This window comes from Eufriesea mexicana, unplaced genomic scaffold (genome assembly GCF_001483705.2).
Source record: "Eufriesea mexicana isolate 0111107269 unplaced genomic scaffold, ASM148370v2 scaffold7532, whole genome shotgun sequence".
Taxonomy (NCBI): domain Eukaryota; kingdom Metazoa; phylum Arthropoda; class Insecta; order Hymenoptera; family Apidae; genus Eufriesea; species Eufriesea mexicana.
This window is the reverse complement of record NW_016915332.1, coordinates 282924-304942: the sequence shown is the minus strand read 5'-3', so window position 1 is coordinate 304942 and position 22019 is coordinate 282924. Positions and strand designations below refer to the sequence as shown.

At 34.6% G+C, this 22019-nt stretch overlaps 1 protein-coding gene across 1 annotated transcript in view; it reads left to right on the top strand.

Moving 5' to 3' along the window:
• The window catches only part of LOC108552626 (protein SZT2), a 103838-nt gene that overhangs the window by 26737 nt on the left and 55082 nt on the right, over window positions 1-22019 (top strand). Inside the window, exons 8-10 of the mRNA XM_017907267.1 lie at window positions 161-901; window positions 5040-5239; window positions 6862-7025. Coding sequence (XP_017762756.1) covers window positions 161-901; window positions 5040-5239; window positions 6862-7025 — 1105 coding nt within the window. The remainder of the gene's footprint in view (window positions 1-160; window positions 902-5039; window positions 5240-6861; window positions 7026-22019) is intronic.

Here is a 22019-nt window from a genome sequence, read left to right as displayed (position 1 = left end):
ACAATAATTTTTGAGAATTAATAAATTGGAAAGCACACTTATGAGTAAAGAAATGGATAGATATATGTAATAAAGTTTTATAGCATTGAATATTTATACATCCTAAATAAACAAAAGCTAAGTTTATTTAAAAATTTGATATATATATATTTATTTTCAGTGATGCTGCATGCCCACAATTTGGACAAATTTGGCAACCTGTAGTGTCTTTAAATCCTTTACAATGGGCTCGTTGGATGCATACACAAAGAGTAACACTTATTTTATCACACGATAGACCATTGCCAAGGCATTTACACCAAGCAAATCAAAGTGGTCGTTTTCAATGTGTTCAAAGCCGCCAGGCAGCTGCCGTCCTCTATGCCATGTTAAAAAATTGGGCAACCTTTGTCCTTGTTGAAAATCATACATATGTACAGTTTATTTATCGAGAAGCTGATAAACCTCCAGTTTCATTTTCATTGATTCGTATCAACTGCAAAGCTCTCTGTGTTATTCTTAATATTGCATTCGCAGCTGGCACAGAAGGAGTTGTTCGACACAATGTTGTTGTAGATCTTCTAGATCGATTATCTAAACTTACTTTACCAAATAGACCTACAGAACAGAAAGAAACACCTTCTTGTACTATCATTCATAAATCTTTGGAAAAGATATTAATCAGATACGAGCGAATGCCAACTGACTTGAATTCAGTTGTATTTCCTGATGGAACTCAAACCACATCGAGTAAAGTTACACCGATGTTAGGTGGAACTTTGACAACTAGTTTGTCTAGATACTTATATCACAGTCGATGGCTTTGGTACGTGAAACGACCGTTTGTACAAACCATTCCTGGAATTGTATTACCAAGGTTGAATATAACTGCAATTGCAAGGATTCTTTCTACAATTACAAAGTAAGTACCTTATATTAATATTTCTCATTGTTATCTTTTCCATGTTTAAGTATATAAAAAATATTGATTATCATTTAATATATTGTGAATAACTATGATACAAAAGAATATTAATATTGAAACTATATACTTGTGTATCTAATGTGTGTATTTAAATATACACCTAAATATGTATTTAAAAGTAGTATAAAATAGTAGTAATAATTAAAAGAATATGTTGAAAATAATATAAGTACATATAGAGGGAAGTCGTGCAGTACCAATCAACTTATAGTACCAAACAAAGCTAGTTTTTGCTTCCCTCACTAGATATTATCACTTTTATTGCAAAAATGAATCAATATTTTAGATGTATGCTATATAGTTCGAGGTCGTATATTTGTCTGTGGTTTTCGATTTTATGAAGCATTTTACAAATATGTTTATATCTTTGAGCTTTTTTCAGTGTTCATATTTTGCTTTTGACATAAGTAAATGATTTTATTCCTTTCTTGTAGGTATCTCTAATTTATTAAGAACAATAAACAATCCTAATTTTTTAAGTTTTGTGTACATTAATATATTATGATCTAAAATGTTTTCATGTGTATTGTGCAGTGCCGACCTAGTGCTGTACGTATTAATGTCGAATACATTTTTTATATTTATAAATATATTTATAAATATAATCGACGATTTGATATAAATTCGAGGATAGCTCTTTAACATTTTTCACAGAAAAATATCTGACATTGCAAGTTGAACGCATAGATCAAAAAAATATCAATATTTTATTTGGGGTGTGTGAGGAAATAAAGTTCGAACATTATTCTAACATTTAAATGTCTTTTCATTTATATAATTAATCAATTAAATCTAAAAAGTTGCTATGATCGGTACTGGACTTTAATTTTCGTTTACCACAGATTACACTCTTCAACAAGAATTTCAATCTATAATATCTACTTAGTAATTCTTATAGAGTTTACTTTCCCGAAAACGAATTCATAATCGAAATTGCTTTCATCGTCAGTTTTCGAAAAATATGAGTTTTCCTAAAAAGGTACGATTTTTGGCTAAAATGAAGTATTGTACAAAAAGTAAAAACGTTAGATGATTCATTCTCATCTTAAAAATTGGGTGAAAATATCCCGTATTTGTTAATGTCAATAATTATAATTATTTGTGCTTCTAAATAATTGTAATTGATCATCAAAGTTTAAAAATAAACCTCCGAGAATATTTTCTACGCACTATTTTGGCATTTTTAAAAAAATTTCTTTATCTGGCACCAATTTGTTATATAGTATCGTATTGTGTGCGCTTTTCTGAAGAAGAAACTATGGAATAGAATTATCGAAACCGTTTTCAATTCGATTAGATCGAGATAATATTTCTCGGTAATGTGCATACGAGGTTTTACCGCTACGCAGTCATTGGTTGCTTCTCCACACTCGACAATGTCGTATCTACCATATTACAATCTATGGTACGGACAAGAATTCCGCTGAGCAAAACGTAGGACCGATCTCCACCAACTGTTACCAACCCATCCATTCTAACGCCATCCCAGAAGTAAAGTAAATGCGCTTCCCTTATTAACAAGAATGATCCTTTTCTATTAGCCTGATCATACAGTATTGTGTGACAAAGAAAGCAGACGAAACAATCGAGATAAAGTGAGACAGACGCAAGAAATAGATGCAAGAGCGTAGACTTATTCCTAAAGCATTAACTTCAAATTTTTCCGATGAATGTTCATTTCCGAATTTTATTTAAGTATATTTATATTTCATACACATATTAATCCTTTGCACTCGAGAGGCGCCCTCCAGTCACCATTTGATAAAATTTCGAATCTCGATATTAATTAATATATCAAATTTAAGATAATGTAACAGTCTGCGAGGTACGACTTCTTACTTACTGCTAGAAAAATATCATCAGCCTTATAGCAGAAAATTTTTCAACTCGTATACATTTTTAGCCAAAAAATCGTCGAGTGCAAAGGGTTAAATATTTGTTCAATATTTATGAAGTATAAATGAAAATAATTATGTTTCACTCGTACAGTGTTACTCTCATATTCACAGGATTGTAATATATTATAATATTATAATATTATTCGAGTATAGGAATTTTACGGATACCTTATGTTAACGTATAACGTTACCTAATTCGAAGGTAGTGGGGGTTCGGTAGTGTCATAAAAGAGAGGGGACTAAGAGCGAGCATGTTAATTGGAGCGAATTGAATCCCCCCCTCCGTCCCTTTGCCGAAACAGTGGACTTCTTGTCTGCAACACATAGTAGACGTAATTTCACAAGGAATATACAAAGCCTTTGTCATCGATTTAGTTCAAATTTTGTACTTTGGTAGATTTCGTTGCCCTGTTTATGAAAATATACTATTATAGGGGCAAACACTCAATATTATTTTAAATATTTGAAATAAAAAATTCGTTATTTCTTTATATGGATTTGTGTTCATACCGTTCACTAAATAGCTGTTTGGCGTTGTAACAATGGTTGAACTTCTTACACGGTATACTGGAGAGTTCGATACCATTGAATGGAGAAATTTTTTTTCATTTTCTTAAACATCTTGTCAGTATTAAGATTTAACATATAACAGTTTACGAAAAAAATATACAGTTTTGCTATAAAATTTCGTAAAATTTACAACATATTTTTTTACCCAATGTAAAGAACTCTCTAAATTTTTATCAACGTGAATGCCGTCTTTTTTTCCAGTTTTCTCACAAAAGGCTTTATTTGTGTCTCAATAAGGAATATAGATCAGAGAAGCTTGAAAAAGGAAATAAAGTGAACAATTTTTGCAAATATCTCGGAAATTAAGGCCAAGCGACAATTATTGTTTAGATAAAAGTTGTTCAGAATCTCGTTCTCTATAACATGTTCAAAAATCATAGGGATCGACTCACGCCTTCTGCAGTTTTTAACAATTTTATATTTTTTGTCAAAAAATTAGTAAAAGCACATTACTTCTTCAAGCTCCTCCGATTTATATTTCTTATTGAAATACAAATAAAGCCTTTTGTGAAAAAACCGAAAAAAAAAAACACGTTTAGGGCAAAGTCACTAAACTGCATATTTACCAAAGTAAATTTTGAGATTAACCTACAAATCATGAGAAATTTAAAGTTTACACGGATAACTCTGGGTTTAGCCGCTCTTATAGTTTACCCGTAACATGTACTATGCGTGGCTGAAAAGAAGTCATTTCGTTCGGTTGCGGGTCAAGAGGGGTATTCCACTAGTAATACCCACTTTTCTATGACACTCCCAAAACTACTACCTCCAAGTTCGGTAACGTGATACGTTAACATAGGCGTAAGATATCCGTAAAATTCTTACACTCGAATAATAGAAGACGCAATTGAAGACCCAGGATTGGAAATACAAAGCAGTGAGTCGGATAAGGAATCAGATAACAATAGCTCAAAGATTTATAAAGTAAAGGAGCACAAAAGTAATAATAATTAACATCATTTATGAAAATTGATTTAAAATTTAAGATGTATTTTATATGATAAATTAATTATGTAATTGCATCATACTAGATAACTGTTTAAAAAAATCATACGATACAACATAAATATAAAAAATATGTTTATAGTACATCACGTTTGCTGCATAATGCAATGAAAAGTTAATCAAGATGCTAATTAGTAATTAGTAATTGCAAATAATCATGTGTTCATCAGAAGAATCTGAAGTTAATATGTTTTTGGGATGAGTCTACGCTCTTGCAACTATTTGTTGCGTCTGTCTCACTTTATCTCGTTGCTTCGTTCGCTTTCTTTGTCACATGGTGTTCTGTGACCGGGCTAATAGGAAGGGATCAGTTCTGCCAATAAGGGAAGCGCTTTACTCTACTTCTGCCATGACGTTAGAATGGTTGGGTTGGTGGGGATTCGGTCCTACAAGTTTCTCAGATGACTTCTTTTCAGCCACGCATAGTACGTCTAAAGCACCCATTTCTGTAATTTGGGTTTTAACTTGTTTAAATTGAAAAACATATGAATTTATTTTAATTATGTCAGAAAGAAGTTTTACTTAATCTTAATTATTTAGTTTGTTTATGGTTGCATTATTAAAGAAGTAATTTAGGATAATATTGTATATGTTTATATTAGAATGCGTTTAGCTGAGGGTTTCAATTTCACTTATTCAGCGGCTGGTATCGTAAATATGGTTCTTGAAGTACAGATGCGTGGAGTTGGAGAAAGTAATACATCATATCCGTGTATTATTCAGTACATCCTTTTTCCGCCACATGTTATGTCCACTACAACATTAGAACGTGATAGTGCATCAGAAGAAGATACCGACGAAGGTAAGAACAATTTTTAAAACGTCACTTACTTGTTAGAAACATAGCTATTTAACCGGCGCGATCGCGCTTCTTCTATTTTGTGTCCAAAGGTGCTAGCACTTTGAGCTGCGAAGCTGACAATCAGCGCGCTCGGTTGGTGAACGCGGAATATGAGAAGCGCTATCGCGCCGCTCGGCATTTTTGGACACGGAATATGACAAGCGCTATCGCGCCGCTTGGCAAATATCGATTGGGAAACAATAATGACCCGTGGCACTCAAACGGTTAACCCTTTGATTGCCATGCCGAAATCACATGTTTCCCTCAGATCGCCATGAGAGTGCACCGCTAGATGCAAGACTTGTTCTAATATTTTTTTGATGTTCTAATAAAAATTTTTAATTGTTCAATGGGACACTTTTTATTTCAAAGTATCTTCTAATTAGCGGTTATATTCAAAATGTACTAATTGTCAATTTTCATTCAATGTTGTTCAATGTAGTTTAACATTTAATAAAATATAAATTTTCAGTTATTTTTCAAATATTGAGAACAATGCAATCGGACTTTCTATTATATTTCTAAAAATATTATGGGTGTATATATATATTAAAATTTTAATATCAATACAAAGTAACGTAGCCTTTATATCTGGTTAAATGCAATTTATGATTCAAGACGTTATTCAAATATTTTTATCAACAAGTTTTAAGACTTGAATTTGTAAATTTGTATTATTTAACAGTATGTATATTATATGAAAAAATGTTTCTTTTATTCTACATTATCGATTTATGCTTTATAAATCGATTCTAAAGTATCTATGATATCTGGAAAGCACTTCATATCTTATGAATTGAATTTATAATATTATTATATACCGAAAAAACCTTTGATGTAAGAAAGAATATTAAAAAATTTACATTCGTGTATTGAATAACTTCCTTAACACGATAAGTGCCACGTCGGTCCCCAGGGACCGACGCTAGACTTTCCGTTCGGGCCCGGCCGGTTCTCAGGAACTGGCCCAGACTAGGACCAAAAGGTGCTAACTTTTGGTGTTAAATTCTTCGCCATCTTTGGACCTAACATTTGGGAATTCCTGTTATAACAATTGGTACAGTATCTCCGAATTTTATGAACACTTCGCCCGACACCGGTGGCCCACTTGACGGCCTAGTTTGGGCCTGAACAGAACGGCAAACAAAAGGGGCTGGGCACTTAACACTTAGCCGACCGCACGCTCCAGAGCGAACTATACGGTTTCCACCGTGCTCGGGGAACCCGAATAAGGGGCCTTAAAAATTAGTGAATTTTATTATATGTTGTGTTTTATAGAAGCAGTTCGTCAGTAATTGCGAACAACTACAAATGGAGGTAGTGTAAGTAATAACCGAAAACGAGGAACGCGTTGCTAAGGTCAAAATGGGAGATCTCCCTGATCGGTCGGCTAAGTATTAAGGTGTTAAAAATAGCATGCAATGAAGTTACAAGTATTTTATAAATAATTTATTGTTCGATTAATCGTGTTAGAACCATATGAAAAATATTGTAATAAATTTTAAATCGATAAAATGAACTGATTATTTAAAAAAATGAAAAATATATGCATATACTTTAATAAATATAATAAAAATATTTAGGCACTGCAGATGGCGAAGTGAGTGTAGAGGACGTTGAGGGTTCTGGCGATTTTCAAATTATTTCCGAAATTTGGATCGAACCTCAGTGTGGTTTTTCTCAACTACCCATGCAGTCGACAGCAACATACATGCATCGTCTGCAATATTACGAGATTCCAGATGCTGTGAGTACTTGGCGATACATTTATTTTAATTACACATTGAAATTAAATCAGCTTATCTCGAGTCTCAAATATTTTTGTCACTTTTTCGTATTATTTGAAAATATTTGCAAAACAAATGATTCCATGAGAGAGGAATATTGTGTTCAAAATATAAAAAATAATAGTATATTCTTAGGTACAATATAATTATTTTCCTATTATGTAATACTTTGTGGATGAACCTGCGGTCATTTAAGAAATTTATCTCTTTCGTGAACAAATTAATTCTTTGAAAAATGTTTTATTTATATTTTTGTTATAACTTCTGTACTAGATCATAAATGTATATCCATTTTTATCTGTTCCTTACATTTTGTATTTTACTGGAACATATTTGTCCCGTCAGACCTTAAGGGTTATCCACAAATATAAAATTGGATTTTCCAGTGAATAATTTTTGTGGTTGATGTTTCTATCAGAACTGTTTTATTTGTGCAGATGGTATTTTATACACCTTACAAAGTTATTTCGCGTGAAAATTTTTAATCCTTTGCACTCAATGATTTTCTTGCTAAAAGAGTTCAAAGATGTTATATAACTGACTCTATTACTCTGAGCAGTAAATAAGAAATTGTATAATTGACACGTAGAATATTTGATTTCGATACCTCGCACACCGTTCCATTATCTTAATTTTAACCAGTTAGCTGTAATTGACGAGTATACTCGTCATGGAGAAGTGGCAGGATTTTGTGTCATGACGAGTATACTCGTCGTGCGTAAAAAGTAGCGACCATTGGCTATTTAAATTGTAATTTTTGTGAAAAATAAAACATATTCTCAAATTTCAAGATGTTTAGAATATTTTGAGGCCAGGCTGGAATAAAACAAACAAATAAAAAATATGAATAATTTGAGATGAACTCACGCGTCCCCGTATGCAACCGGCTGAAACAGCTTATCAGTTCGCGTAACGAATTTATTTATGCGCGATGATAACGTTTTTTAGATGTAAGCGTAAAAGGGGCAAAAGCAAAAGTCGGAAAGCTGATTTATGATAGGGTTCCTTCAGGGATGGTCCGCCATGGGACAAATGCGTGACGCTGACCAGGCGCTGAGCCCATCAATGGCTGCTAGCCCGAAGTACCTAGCTATTTTTTGACGGTCACTGAAATTCATAGATATCCATAAAAACTAACCAATAAGAGAATAGATGTTAACCAAATAAGTAAATATTAGTAATAAAATTGTCAATTTTATAAAATAAACTCATCTTTTTGATCCAATATTTTAACAGCGACACTTACTCTGTGATTGACGAGTATACTCGTCATCGCTCGATTTTCGCGACACATATAGATGCGCGCTCTCAAAAGAGGGCGTTAATTAGCACAGCTAACTGGTTAATTAACATCGATCTTCGAAATTTGATCAAATGGCGACTGAAGGGTGCCTCCTGAGTGCAAAGGGTTAAAACACGAATTCATTCACAAAAGTACTTTGCAATAGCTGCATAGTATGTTTGCTTATATTTCTCGTCGTTTTGTACGGATTGCATTTTCTACATTGTTTTCTTGTACTATACTTATTTTTCTTTTTTCTCAAATATGGCGTAGTGTACAAGTATACAGGTAGGACATGCAGATTTTGGAAGAGTGACGATGTGCTATGTCACCTAAAGCTCGATTTTATAAATGGGACATATATCTCCTGATAGTGATGAAAGGGATAATATAATGATAAATCATATTGTTTAGACCAGATTTCAGAGTCTATTCAATTTTCTGTTTAATTAAATTTATTCATATGTTGATACATATCCAGAATCGTAAAAATATTTGGGCACTTATTTACACACGTGTATCCAAAACAATAAATCTGTTAAATTGTAAGGAAAAACGTCGTATGTCACTCATTTTCATCTTCGAGATATCGCCATTTAAAATTTCGAACATCGATTATTCTTTTTACTTGCTTTTCACTTTGCTGTTTTGAATATTCCATATTCGAATAATAAAAAAGGAAAAGAATAATTAGTAAACGTTCTAAGAAAAATGAGCCCAGTGAATTTGAAGTAGGTTGTTATAGTTATAAAACTTTCGTTACAATATACAATTTCAGATAAAATAAAGATTTGGAATGTATTTTTATTCTCTCTCATTTTCTTTCACATAAAATGAATCATAGTATAAACAAACTAATAAAAATAGAAAATAAAAAGATAGGATAGGAGAAAGATACGTCTAATTGTCAAATTGTACAAATTTTATATACTTATTTTATACACTGTAGTTTTTATATACTTTAAACTATAGTTTTTATATACTTTTTATATACTTTATATACTATAGTTACTTTTCTTGATACGTAGAAATTAAATATTAGATTTTAAAGATATAAGATTATTCACTTTGTCTGATAAATGTAACTTATTTCGTTTATTTTGCCAATTGGCAAGTGAACTTTCATAATCTCAAATGTGACACACGACGTTTCCCTTTACAACCACAGAAATATGTTTAATCCTTTGACTGCCACGTCGAAATCACATGTTTCGCTAGATGCAAGATTTGTTCTAATATGTTTTTGATGTTCTAATAAAAATCTGTAATTGTTCAATGGGGCCCTTTTTATTTCAAAGTATTGTAGTATCACAGGATTTCCACCTCGTGTATAGGTGATTTTAGCTTGGAAGATCGCCGAGGGTTCGAGGGCCAAGTCGGTCGGGAAACCCCCGGCGATGCGTCATGCCCTTAGCATAACCATATTTGGTTATGTTGGGGGAGGTTTTTGGGGAAGATATAAAGGAAGGCGAAAGTTGTTAGCGAACAGTTCTTGTGTAGAGTTTTTAGGAAGAGTTCTTGGGAAGAGTGATTGGAAGAGAGTTGTATTTTAGTTGAAACAGTCGAGTTGTAATTGTGTTGTTAAGTTGTAGTTGTAGTTGTAGTTGATATATCTATATTCGTAGGCTTAATCGTCACCACTTATTGTATTATTATTTTATTACTAATAAATACAGGTAACCCTCCTATAACACCGTAGATCGGTTCCCAGAAAATGTCGTGTTGTGTGAAATCCAGACACAGTACAAAAAGTGAGGTTACGTTCCGAAAATTTACTAAAAACAAATTTTTTTTTAATTCTACATAAACAACTTAATTTTTATTAAAAACATAAATGTATGTACAACACAAAGCAAAAAAAAGGTTTCTACATAAACAACTTAATTTTTATTAAAAATATAAATGTATGTACAACACAAAGCAAAAAAAAGGCAAATATATTATTTTAATTTAACACAATTTTAATTTAATAAATTTCTTCGTCGTCACTGCTCATGTAGAAGTACAGTGTTGTCCAAAGGTTTTTACAATTTTCTTATTGTGTTAGAGCGAAACCGTGTTATAGGATGCCGTGTTGTAGGAGGGTTCCCACAATTTATGAATCGTGTTATAGTGAAACCGTGTTATAGGAGGCCGTGTTGTAGGAGGGCTACCTGTAGTTAGTATTATTTAACCACCACCCAAGTCTCTACAGTATCTTCTAATTAGTGGTTATATTTAAAATGCACTAACTGCCAATTTTCATTCAATGTTGTTCAATGTAGTTTAAGTAGTGCTAAGGTCACCAATGACCACCGTGGCGTCACAGGAGAAACCATGGCCGGTCATATATGACCAACGTGGCAGTCAAGGTATTAAGCTACCAACTAAAATCTCGTATCAACGAATACAATTAATTATTTCAAAATAAATTTCCCTTCACCGAAATTAAAGTAACCTACCCTCTGTCATAAACCATTTTTTAAACATTTTAAACCAAAATTATCCATAGAGTGTATTCGAAAAGAGTTAGGTTAGGTTCATAAGTACAAGACGTATGACAATTACATTTATCTTATAATTTTTATCTTACTGTTAAGAAAAAAACCAAAATCTTAAGATAAGTTAAATTAAAATTTCGCGTTACTATACATAAACAATAATCTCCTACTGATTAAGTCGCATTCCCTACTTCATTTCAATTATTTCATAGTCAAGTACTTACTCGGAAACACTATAAAAAATGATTCTATTTTCGTATTTTTCTAATCAATAACGTATCCATGATATATACTTTTGTCAAATGAAATTAAAACACAAAGTGATATGTTTTATGCATGAAAATTAGGAAGACTCGAATGATACAGAATGGCAAGTCCAATTTGGCAAAGGATTGCAACGAAAATTAAGAATTCTTAAGTTTAGCTTTAAGTGTGTTCTTCAATTTTTAAGCGATAAATTATTTGAACGCGAAGAATTAATGGAATATCAATATTATCAATATCATCAATATTATTTCATTACTTTTTGAAGTATTAAGAAATATTTCGTATATAAATACCATTTTATATTATAAACGTGTAGTACGAAGGAAGCTAATCAACGAAAATACCAAAAGTCTTATTTTTATGATTTGAAATATATTGGAAGTAATAATTCTTTATATCGGGGAATTACAGAAATTGAAAAATCCATGCGTGATTGAAGTAATATAAGCAGGGATGGTAATTAATATTACGGATTATACTTTTTTTTATAACTGATATCAGGCATACACCTTTTGTCTACAGTGAGTCTCAAGAGCATTCGTACTCCTCCAATTTTACACTTGAATAATTATTATTTCTTAAAAATGCAAGTTACATTATTCCGATGAGAGAACATATATGTTGGAATATCTAAGCTTTCTAACTCATGTAAATTTTATTATAAAAAACATATGTCAGTATAACAAAAATGTGATTTTAAGGACATTATAACAAAATTGGTGTCACAAGAGTGTTCGTATCCGTACAAGTTGGAATAAAAATACATATAATATTATAACGATATTGTTACTTTGTTAAAGAAAAGAAAAGAACAGAACAGAAAAGAAGAAGGTATTAACTGCCAAATTTCTTTTTTTGAAATTTTTGGCCGGATAAGTTTTATGTTTTCTTTTGAACATATTTAATATTTTTGAAAAAGTCCCAAAATGGGTATCGTTATAAAATGATCAATAAAATCATTCCAATAAAAAACAAAAGACCGAGTAAGTAACAAATCGTTGCTATAACCTCTAAATTACATATTTATGCACCGTATTTCATTATAATATAAAAATCAAACCAAAAATATAATGCTTCAAATATGACAACTCGCGGGGTTGTAAGGCCCCTTTACGTAGTTAAGGCGTAGGGTGCTCTAAACGTTTTAAGGTTTGGCGCTGATAAATTTGTACGGTAGCTCACTGTTTGTCTGTTCCATGTTGACTCATTGAAGTCTCAATTCTTTCTCCCCGAAGTCTCGGTTCGTTTAGATTCAATTTTTGTTATGTGTCCAGGATGCGCGCTGATTGGTTATTTCGAGAAGTGTTAATTTTCCAATCAGTGGCATCATAAGTGTCGTGACTACCCTTCCATGCACCCTTGCTTCCTTGGCGCGCCATCTCTTGGTAAGGGTGAGACGGTTCCTGAGCAAGCGTGAGGTCATAGGTTTTGTCTTCCTCCAAATCCGAAGCGTCGATAGTAGTTATCATCAGAGGAGCTTCGGAATGACCCTTCGGAATTACCGAGTTTTATAACACGTCTTTTGGCTATTGAACGTGGACGAAATTAAGATTTAAAAGAACATCTGTTTCATTGCCCTCCAAATGTTCCTAGATTCCAACTCGAAAATAGTCTTTCTTTATGACTGTGTTGAAAACCTTAGAAATACCTCACGGCTCATTTAGGTATGCCAAGACGGGATATTCCATAACACATTACATAGAAGCGATCACTTCGAATGACACGTCGGTATGACACGATCGGCCGGTCGGTAAAATTGATCTCTTTTTTCTCTTGCCGTTACTGCTACAATTGTTCTGTCGAATCACATTAATGCCGGTTCAGGTAGTGGATCATAAACCTTTTAGGGAATTGCAAATGACCCGCAGTTCGTTTTTGCCATTGTGCTTACCTTATTTTAAAGGGTTCAACAGTTCAGAAGCAGCAGTCGGCAAGTTCATTGTCAGATCAAGTACCGGTACAATTTTTCGTTTAATTGAAACGAAGAAGCTTGCTATAATGAAAACAGCACATTCATTGCATAATGTTATGGGAGTATCAAACTGGTAATAATACAACGACGATAGCAAAAAATGCGGTGTTTTTGCAGAACGTACTGTGCGGAATTGCTTTTCCAAATTTCGTTGTGGAAATGCCAGTCTTCAAAACAATTGTTTAGTATTTTTAAAAGAATATTTTCATTTATTTTTCATAGGGCTTTAATAATTTTAGGGTTTAGATTATCATAGTTATATATATATATATATATATGCACAAAATAATAGTGTAACAGTATAATTATATTCAAATTATGTTTTCTTTTGAACATATTTAATATTTTTGAAAAAGTCCCAAAATGGGTATCGTTATAAAATGATCAATAAAATCATTCCAATAAAAAACAAAAGACCGAGTAAGTAACAAATCGTTGCTATAACCTCTAAATTACATATTTATGCACCGTATTTCATTATAATATAAAAATCAAACCAAAAATATAATGCTTCAAATATGACAACTCGCGGGGTTGTAAGGCCCCTTTACGTAGTTAAGGCGTAGGGTGCTCTAAACGTTTTAAGGTTTGGCGCTGATAAATTTGTACGGTAGCTCACTGTTTGTCTGTTCCATGTTGACTCATTGAAGTCTCAATTCTTTCTCCCCGAAGTCTCGGTTCGTTTAGATTCAATTTTTGTTATGTGTCCAGGATGCGCGCTGATTGGTTATTTCGAGAAGTGTTAATTTTCCAATCAGTGGCATCATAAGTGTCGTGACTACCCTTCCATGCACCCTTGCTTCCTTGGCGCGCCATCTCTTGGTAAGGGTGAGACGGTTCCTGAGCAAGCGTGAGGTCATAGGTTTTGTCTTCCTCCAAATCCGAAGCGTCGATAGTAGTTATCATCAGAGGAGCTTCGGAATGACCCTTCGGAATTACCGAGTTTTATAACACGTCTTTTGGCTATTGAACGTGGACGAAATTAAGATTTAAAAGAACATCTGTTTCATTGCCCTCCAAATGTTCCTAGATTCCAACTCGAAAATAGTCTTTCTTTATGACCGTGTTGAAAACCTTAGAAATACCTCACGGCTCATTTAGGTATGCCAAGACGGGATATTCCATAACACATTACATGGAAGCGATCACTTCGAATGACACGATCGGCCGGTCGGTAAAATTGATCTCTTTTTTCTCCCGCCATTACTGCTACAATTGTTCTGTCGAATCACATTAATTGTTTGTTAAGGAAATCACCCAATTAGAAAACACCGATTTTGATTAACTTTTTACAGAATGATGATACTATACCATTTACCGATACCATATCGGATAAGATGTATTCTGGCTCCGCAAAATTTTTGAACCCGGCCCCGCGAAAAGTCACGCCGGCCCTGCCTAACAGACGTCTTGCGTGGAACTGTGTCAATGCTTTAATGTTATCTGCCAGCAGTCTGGCCGCAACTTCAGAGGATTCTACAGTAAGATGGCGCAGTAGGGTTTGGTCAAAGAGTGTTTGGATTTTTGTTCCAAAGGCTTTCCAATTGGCCCTTTCGACATTGTACCTCTGCTGGTCCAGGATTCGCGTCCTGGTGTTTCTATCTACTCCTCCACGTGAAGACAATTGGTGTATTCACTCACCTGACTCTTCAGTCGTGGATTCATTTGTTAGTTTTATACGTTGTGAGGCTGATGTCAATGTTTGAACTTCCGTGCGACCTTTCAAAAGTTGGGGAGTTACCGTGTTTATTTTACAGTACAAAATTGTTTGCAAGAACAAAGTCCAACACCTGTGAACCTCTCTCATCTGTTGTTCTCGAGATCCAAGCAACCGATTTGGCATTTACATCAGCTGCTATAATTATTGATTTTTCTTTCCCGATTTTTTCAGTGAGGGTAATGCTGCTTAATAAACTCTTTATATCCAAACACCGAATTGTATTATTAAAAGTCTAGCTCGGATGTTAGATGAATCCACTCGTACACCGTTCTAATAATTCATCGCCACACAATTCTTCATAAATAGAGCTAACAGTCTTTAGCACATCTGCATGAAATTTATGATTATAATTTTGCAGTTTATTGATGATTTTTGCCGCTTCATAACTACACCACATCTCCGATTCAGTCAGGCGATTCTCATGCCGCGGATTTTTATTTTTGCAACATCTATGTTTCAGCGCAGTTCATATTTATTTCCTCATATTTTCTTTTGAACTTTTCGCTGAATAATAATCATCGCTTATTGTACAAAACACTTAGTTCGTCGATGAATTTAAACCTTTTAGGGAATTGCAAATGACCCGCAGTTCGTTTTTGCCATTGTGCTTACCTTATTTTAGAGAGTTCAACAGTTCAAAAGCAGCAGTCGGCAAGCTCATTATCAGATCAAGTACCAGTACAATTTTTCGTCTAATTGAAACGAAGGAGCTTACTATAATGAAAACAGCACATTCATCGCATAATGTTATAGGAGTATCAAACTGGTAATAATACGACGACGATAGCAAAAAATGCGGTGTTTTTGCAGAACGTACTGTGCGGAATTGGTTTTCCAAATTTCGTTGTGGAAATGCCAGTCTTCAAAACAATTGTTTAGTATTTTTAAAAGAATATTTTCATTTATTTTTCATAGGGCTTTAATAATTTTAGGGTTTAGATTATCATAGCCTAGAGATTTTCCCATTTTGGTAGCGTCAATTTCTTCTTTAACTTCTTGCAGTGTTATTAATTTTTCAAGGTTTAAGTTTGTTTAAACAAGCACTTCTTCTTGACCTCCATCATCAAGATATTCGGGTACCATTTTCTGGAGCAGTTTAGTCATCGTACTTTCAAGTGTCACTGCAGTTTCCTCTCCATTTCCCAAGGCATGGAATATATTGTTATTTTTAATCCCCCTGTAAGAAAACTCGGTTTAGCTTACACAAATTATTATATTAGTTTATTTGTAAAGAATAATACTTTAACAAAACATTCACGCTCTTGCCTTTTACACGCACACGCTCCTCACGCTTCCTCTAAGCACACTGAGCTCTTTTGTTTCTTTGTCCTCCACCTCTACACCGTCCCCCTATAATAAAGAGTCAGGACCTCTATTAATTACTAATTCCGGTAGATGGTGTTGGCATCTCAAGAAAGGAAATACAAGGCGATTCGTCTCCTCCCCTCATTATCTCGTAGATAATATTCTAAGGGTCATTTGTGCCTGTTTCTCGGATGAAGTTTTATCACCTTCTGTTGCTTTTTCTGATTTTCCCGTTGTACTCATTTTTTCTTCCAGGTCCGATTTATCTGCTTCCTGGCTCGATTTATCTTCTGTCTCAGATGCTTAACCCTTTCGCTACTACGGGCGACTATAGTCACCGACTACAGGAGGCAGTTCTAACAGCAGGGCCGGCGTGAGGCAGGTTTCGGGAACCCGGAACTGGAACCCGGCCCCGCATTTTGAAAGGCCCAGCGGTCTACGAAAATTCATCAGACATTTTGCAAGACCCCCTGTATAGTAGATTGAATATTCGGGTGTGTGTAGAAAATACAATCGCATAATCCATTAATCGATTATGGATTAATTGGATATGGTACAGCTTGCTGTACACTGACACGAGTGCAAGATTTTCTCTTCCATCTTTGCATTGAAATATTTCGTTGCAGCGTGTTCTAAACGTTGCCATTAAACGTTGCCATTAAACGTTGACATCAAAGGTTGATACGACTGCAACACGGGTGCGGAAGATATTAGGTGTTAAGGAAATCACCCAATTAGAAAACACCGATTTTGATTAACTTTTTACAGAATGATGATACTATACCATTTACCGATACCATATCGGATAAGATGTATTCTGGCTCCGCAAAATTTTTGAACCCGGCCCCGCGAAAAGTCACGCCGGCCCTGCCTAACAGACGTCTTGCGTGGAACTGTGTCAATGCTTTAATGTTATCTGCCAGCAGTCTGGCCGCAACTTCAGAGGATTCTACAGTAAGATGGCGCAGTAGGGTTTGGTCAAAGAGTGTTTGGATTTTTGTTCCAAAGGCTTTCCAATTGGCCCTTTCGACATTGTACCTCTGCTGGTCCAGGATTCGCGTCCTGGTGTTTCTATCTACTCCTCCACGTGAAGACAATTGGTGTATTCACTCACCTGACTCTTCAGTCGTGGATTCATTTGTTAGTTTTATACGTTGTGAGGCTGATGTCAATGTTTGAACTTCCGTGCGACCTTTCAAAAGTTGGGGAGTTACCGTGTTTATTTTACAGTACAAAATTGTTTGCAAGAACAAAGTCCAACACCTGTGAACCTCTCTCATCTGTTGTTCTCGAGATCCAAGCAACCGATTTGGCATTTACATCAGCTGCTATAATTATTGATTTTTCTTTCCCGATTTTTTCAGTGAGGGTAATGCTGCTTAATAAACTCTTTATATCCAAACACCGAATTGTATTATTAAAAGTCTAGCTCGGATGTTAGATGAATCCACTCGTACACCGTTCTAATAATTCATCGCCACACAATTCTTCATAAATAGAGCTAACAGTCTTTAGCACATCTGCATGAAATTTATGATTATAATTTTGCAGTTTATTGATGATTTTTGCCGCTTCATAACTACACCACATCTCCGATTCAGTCAGGCGATTCTCATGCCGCGGATTTTTATTTTTGCAACATCTATGTTTCAGCGCAGTTCATATTTATTTCCTCATATTTTCTTTTGAACTTTTCGCTGAATAATAATCATCGCTTATTGTACAAAACACTTAGTTCGTCGATGAATTTCGTTGTTAATTTTTTCTTTTCTCCGAGTCCTTTCGCTTCTTTTATTTTTCCAAGTCGAATACCCATTCGTTTTTATACGTTCCCTATACACTCTTTCTCTGTCAGCGTAATATCGTCCCTATACGGGCATCGATCAACGATAGCTTCACGAGTTTCACTATCTACCGAATCCACCTACTCTATCCTATCTAAGTTTCACTATTTTATATTTCCGATGTAAGATAAATATTATGTCTCGTGTAGCGTTTCAGATCGAGCAAACCTCTATCGCTTCATCCACTTCTATCTTGCACGAGTTGCCTATTTGCTTTATTGCAATTATTCAATCTTGGAACTTGAGTGCATTTTGCATGGTCTTCTAGTATTCGCCATTTTCCAATACAGCGATTTCACAGTCAGATCCGATACTTTTTTCCGAATAACATTCTAGGATCGTAACAATCCCTTGTGAACAAGAAAAACGTCTTCTCCATGTTCCATCTCTCAAAACAATTAGTCTCCTTGCTTCCCATAAATTTTGTGTCGCTGTTGGTCGATTTTTCTCGGTAATCGATCTCTTTAAGTAATTTTTGTTGATTAAATATCGTGGAAATGTATTTTTTTGATTTAAGTGGCAACATATATGTTTATAATTGAGACAATTATTTATATCTGGAGTCTATGGGTGCGTTCTTAAGTGTTGTGAAACACTGTACACGCAGTACCAATGAATAATGAGACTTTATTTATGACAAAGGTATATATTGAACATAACCTTTAATGTCTTACTATAACAGTCGGGAGTACGACTAACGACAAACGCATGGCATGACGCCATCGAATCAAAGTAACAAAGAAAAGATCTCGCGAACAGATTATATAGCGAGACAGTTGTTAGACTGCCGAAAGAACAGCTAGCGACATCTGGCTGATTTCTTCAAAGTTCACGTTAGTGAGGGAACTGGCGGCCCGCGGGCCACATAGTCTCTACACCCTCGTGCAGGCTTCCCCCACTACACCTACCCCTGTTACCTCACTCCACGCATGCGTCAAGTTAAGCAGGAATAGGGGAGTGACTAGTCATATACGCGTGTTCCCGTATTGCAACGTGGTGAGGAAAGCAGTAGTATAGCGGAGGATAATCTAATGGTGGGAGAACCGACTGCCGAGTAGAAGCGAAGGCGGGGATGTCCCCAGGCCTGGTGTAGTGCAAAGGCTTCTAACAAGAGGGCTTCTGCGGATGAAGTACTCTGGTCTTTCAAATCTGTTCTTCCTTGCTTGAAACTTGTCCTGCAATGTTTTCCAAGCATATACCATCAGAATCTCCATCGTTCACCGTTTTGACATTCTTGTGTTTTAGGAATCTTTTGACATAATTTTGTTTTGCTGGTTTTCATGTCATATTTATAAACACACATTAGCAGATGACGTGTAAATTTCAGCGACATAGTCTGGTGACTTTATTTTCAAGTTTAGATAATACAGACCTTCTGATGTATTCTCTCCTGTTAGACATACATTGTTATTGCTATGGGATGTACCTCCATTATTATCTGCACTAAATTTCGTCTCTCCTTCTCATAGCCTGCCCAACAGAAAACATATTCCTACAGCAATTGGGCATCAATCAATTAAAATATTTAATTTGATTAAATGATCAATGAAAACGATTAAAGAATCGTTGAAAAATTGGCGATTGAATTAATGATGAAATTAATCATCGATCATTGGTTAAAGAAACTAATCGGATAAAAATCGGCGATTGAATTAATCGTCAACCGTTAATTGAAAAAAAAAAATGTATTAACAATTTTTAAATGGAATTGGCAGAGTTGGGTAACAATCGAGTAAAGCTTTGAATCGCGATTAATTGATTAAATTTCATCATTAAAAATATTAGTCATAAAATAATCACAATTAATTTAATTCATTGATTAAATTAGTCATGAATCACTGATTAAAAGTATTAATTTCTAATTATTTTCAATTGTTACTTTGAATTGGGATTAAATTATAATTTCGGATTAGTTAAAATTTCAATTAAAATGATTTCCAAATTTATAATTTTAACGAATTTTTAAATTGTAGTAAGAGCACAATAGAAATATATTTCTATAATAACATCTTTATTTGTAACAATATGTATATATTTATATGCATATTTTCAGTCTTGCGTGTTTGCTTTTATCACTGCTCTTTTTTTCAAAATTATTATCTAGTAATTTTTGTGATTTTGATGAATATGTCATCGTGGCAAAAGAAAAATCCTGCCACTGGTGCTGACATTAGGAGAAGCGTATTATAAGTAAGCAATGCTTTTCTTATTTCAGTGTATCAGGCAAAAGTATCAAATTCTTCGTTCCTTTCTGAAAAGAATTTTAGTATATCAAGTTCTACTTTTCACGTTGAACCTCCTAAATGTCTTGAAAATGTCAAAATCAAAATCTCATTTTATTCTGTGGAAGTTGTAATGCCTAGTTTTGACTGTAGTATGTTTTCAGTTTTCATTTCGTTCATAGAACGATCGAGAATGTAACGCGTGCATACAGATTATCCCGCCTTGACATACCTAAATGAGCCGTGAGGTTGGTATTTGGAAGTTTTATAACACGATTGTTGGGATTTATTAATGAGACAGATTTGATAAGTAAAAAGTATAAATAAATTCAAATAAGTATACTTGATGGCATAAGATACAATATAGGACTAAATATTCTCTGCACACGTCTCGAGAGCACGCCAGTCACAATACAACCCACGTTAAGCCAATCGACGCCGATCGCCCTCCTACGCGCTGATCGCGCATACGCTTGCGCGCACACGCAGGGCCGTACTGTTATTTAGTGGGTCCCTCTATTAAAAGCACATTGATCACACTTCTTACAACGATCGTAAAGAAAGGCTATTTTCGAGTTGGGCTCTTGGAATATTGGGAAGCAATGAACTAGACGTTCTTTCGAATCTTAATTTCGTCCACGCCCAATAGTCAAAGACGTGTTATGAAACTCGGTAATTTCGAAGCTCCTCTAATGATAACTACTACTGACGTTTCGGACCTGGAGGAAGGCCATAACCTTTAGACAAAACCCGTGACTTTACGACACTTAGGATGCCACTGATTGGAAAATTAACACTTCTTGAAATACCCAATCAGCGTGCATCCTGAACATGTCAAGCTGAGAAAATAGAAACTATCAAAAAATTGAGCAGAAAGAATCGGGATATCGAATATTAAACACGAGACAGTCACACTAGACTATCTATCGCACAAAGTTAACCTTAAGTTAATTTTAGGTTAACTAAATTAACACTTTGTTGACCAGCAATTTTACATAAAAACTGTCATGTCACCAGAAATTTTACACAGAAACTGTCATGTCACCGGCTATTATTTTGTAATCCAATCTTCAAAATCACTTTCACGCGTAATATTCTATATCGTCCTGGGTTTCATAATTTGAAATAGATAATGCAAGTGCAATAACGAGTTAACTCGTCATCGGTCAACATCGTTTGGGCAGGAAAAGACGAGTTAACTCGTCACCGATCAACAATGTGTTAATATAACCAAATATGTGTTAACATAACCTAAAGTTAACCTAAACACGTTTAGAGTACCCTACGCGTTTCAAAAGAGGAAATACACGAGCGCAGAGTTATCGCGATCCGTTTATCAGCGGCCGATGAGGCCCATTTATCAGCGACCGGCAAGATAGGTTGGTTGGTTATTTTCCTACGATAGTAGCTTCCGCAGTCAAATTCGGATCCTGACAACAAAACATCCCTATGTGTTCATAGTACGTGAATCTCGGCGTCGCCTTTCTAGAAATCGGCTAAAGAATTTTCTCTCGCCAGAAGACGAGCGGCACCGGTGAAATTTATCCACACTTTTGTATCTAAATAAACTCTGTATAGTCACAATTTACATAAAAATAAGTCATGTTAAAGTTAAAACCAGTATAACTTTTATGTTTTCTTACATTACAAATTCCATGAGGAGCTGCTGTCCGTTGAATCGTCTATATCGTGTGAATCCGATGCGGCTGAATCAGCAGTTTTAGTATTGCTTCCTTGATTCAATGTTAACAAATCTAGTGTTTCTTCAAGTAATTCTTTCTCTTTCTCATGAAGGGACATCGTGAGGTATCAATGAACAAAAGACACTATTTGAGTTTCCACGAGTTTTATTGTGCGAAAGG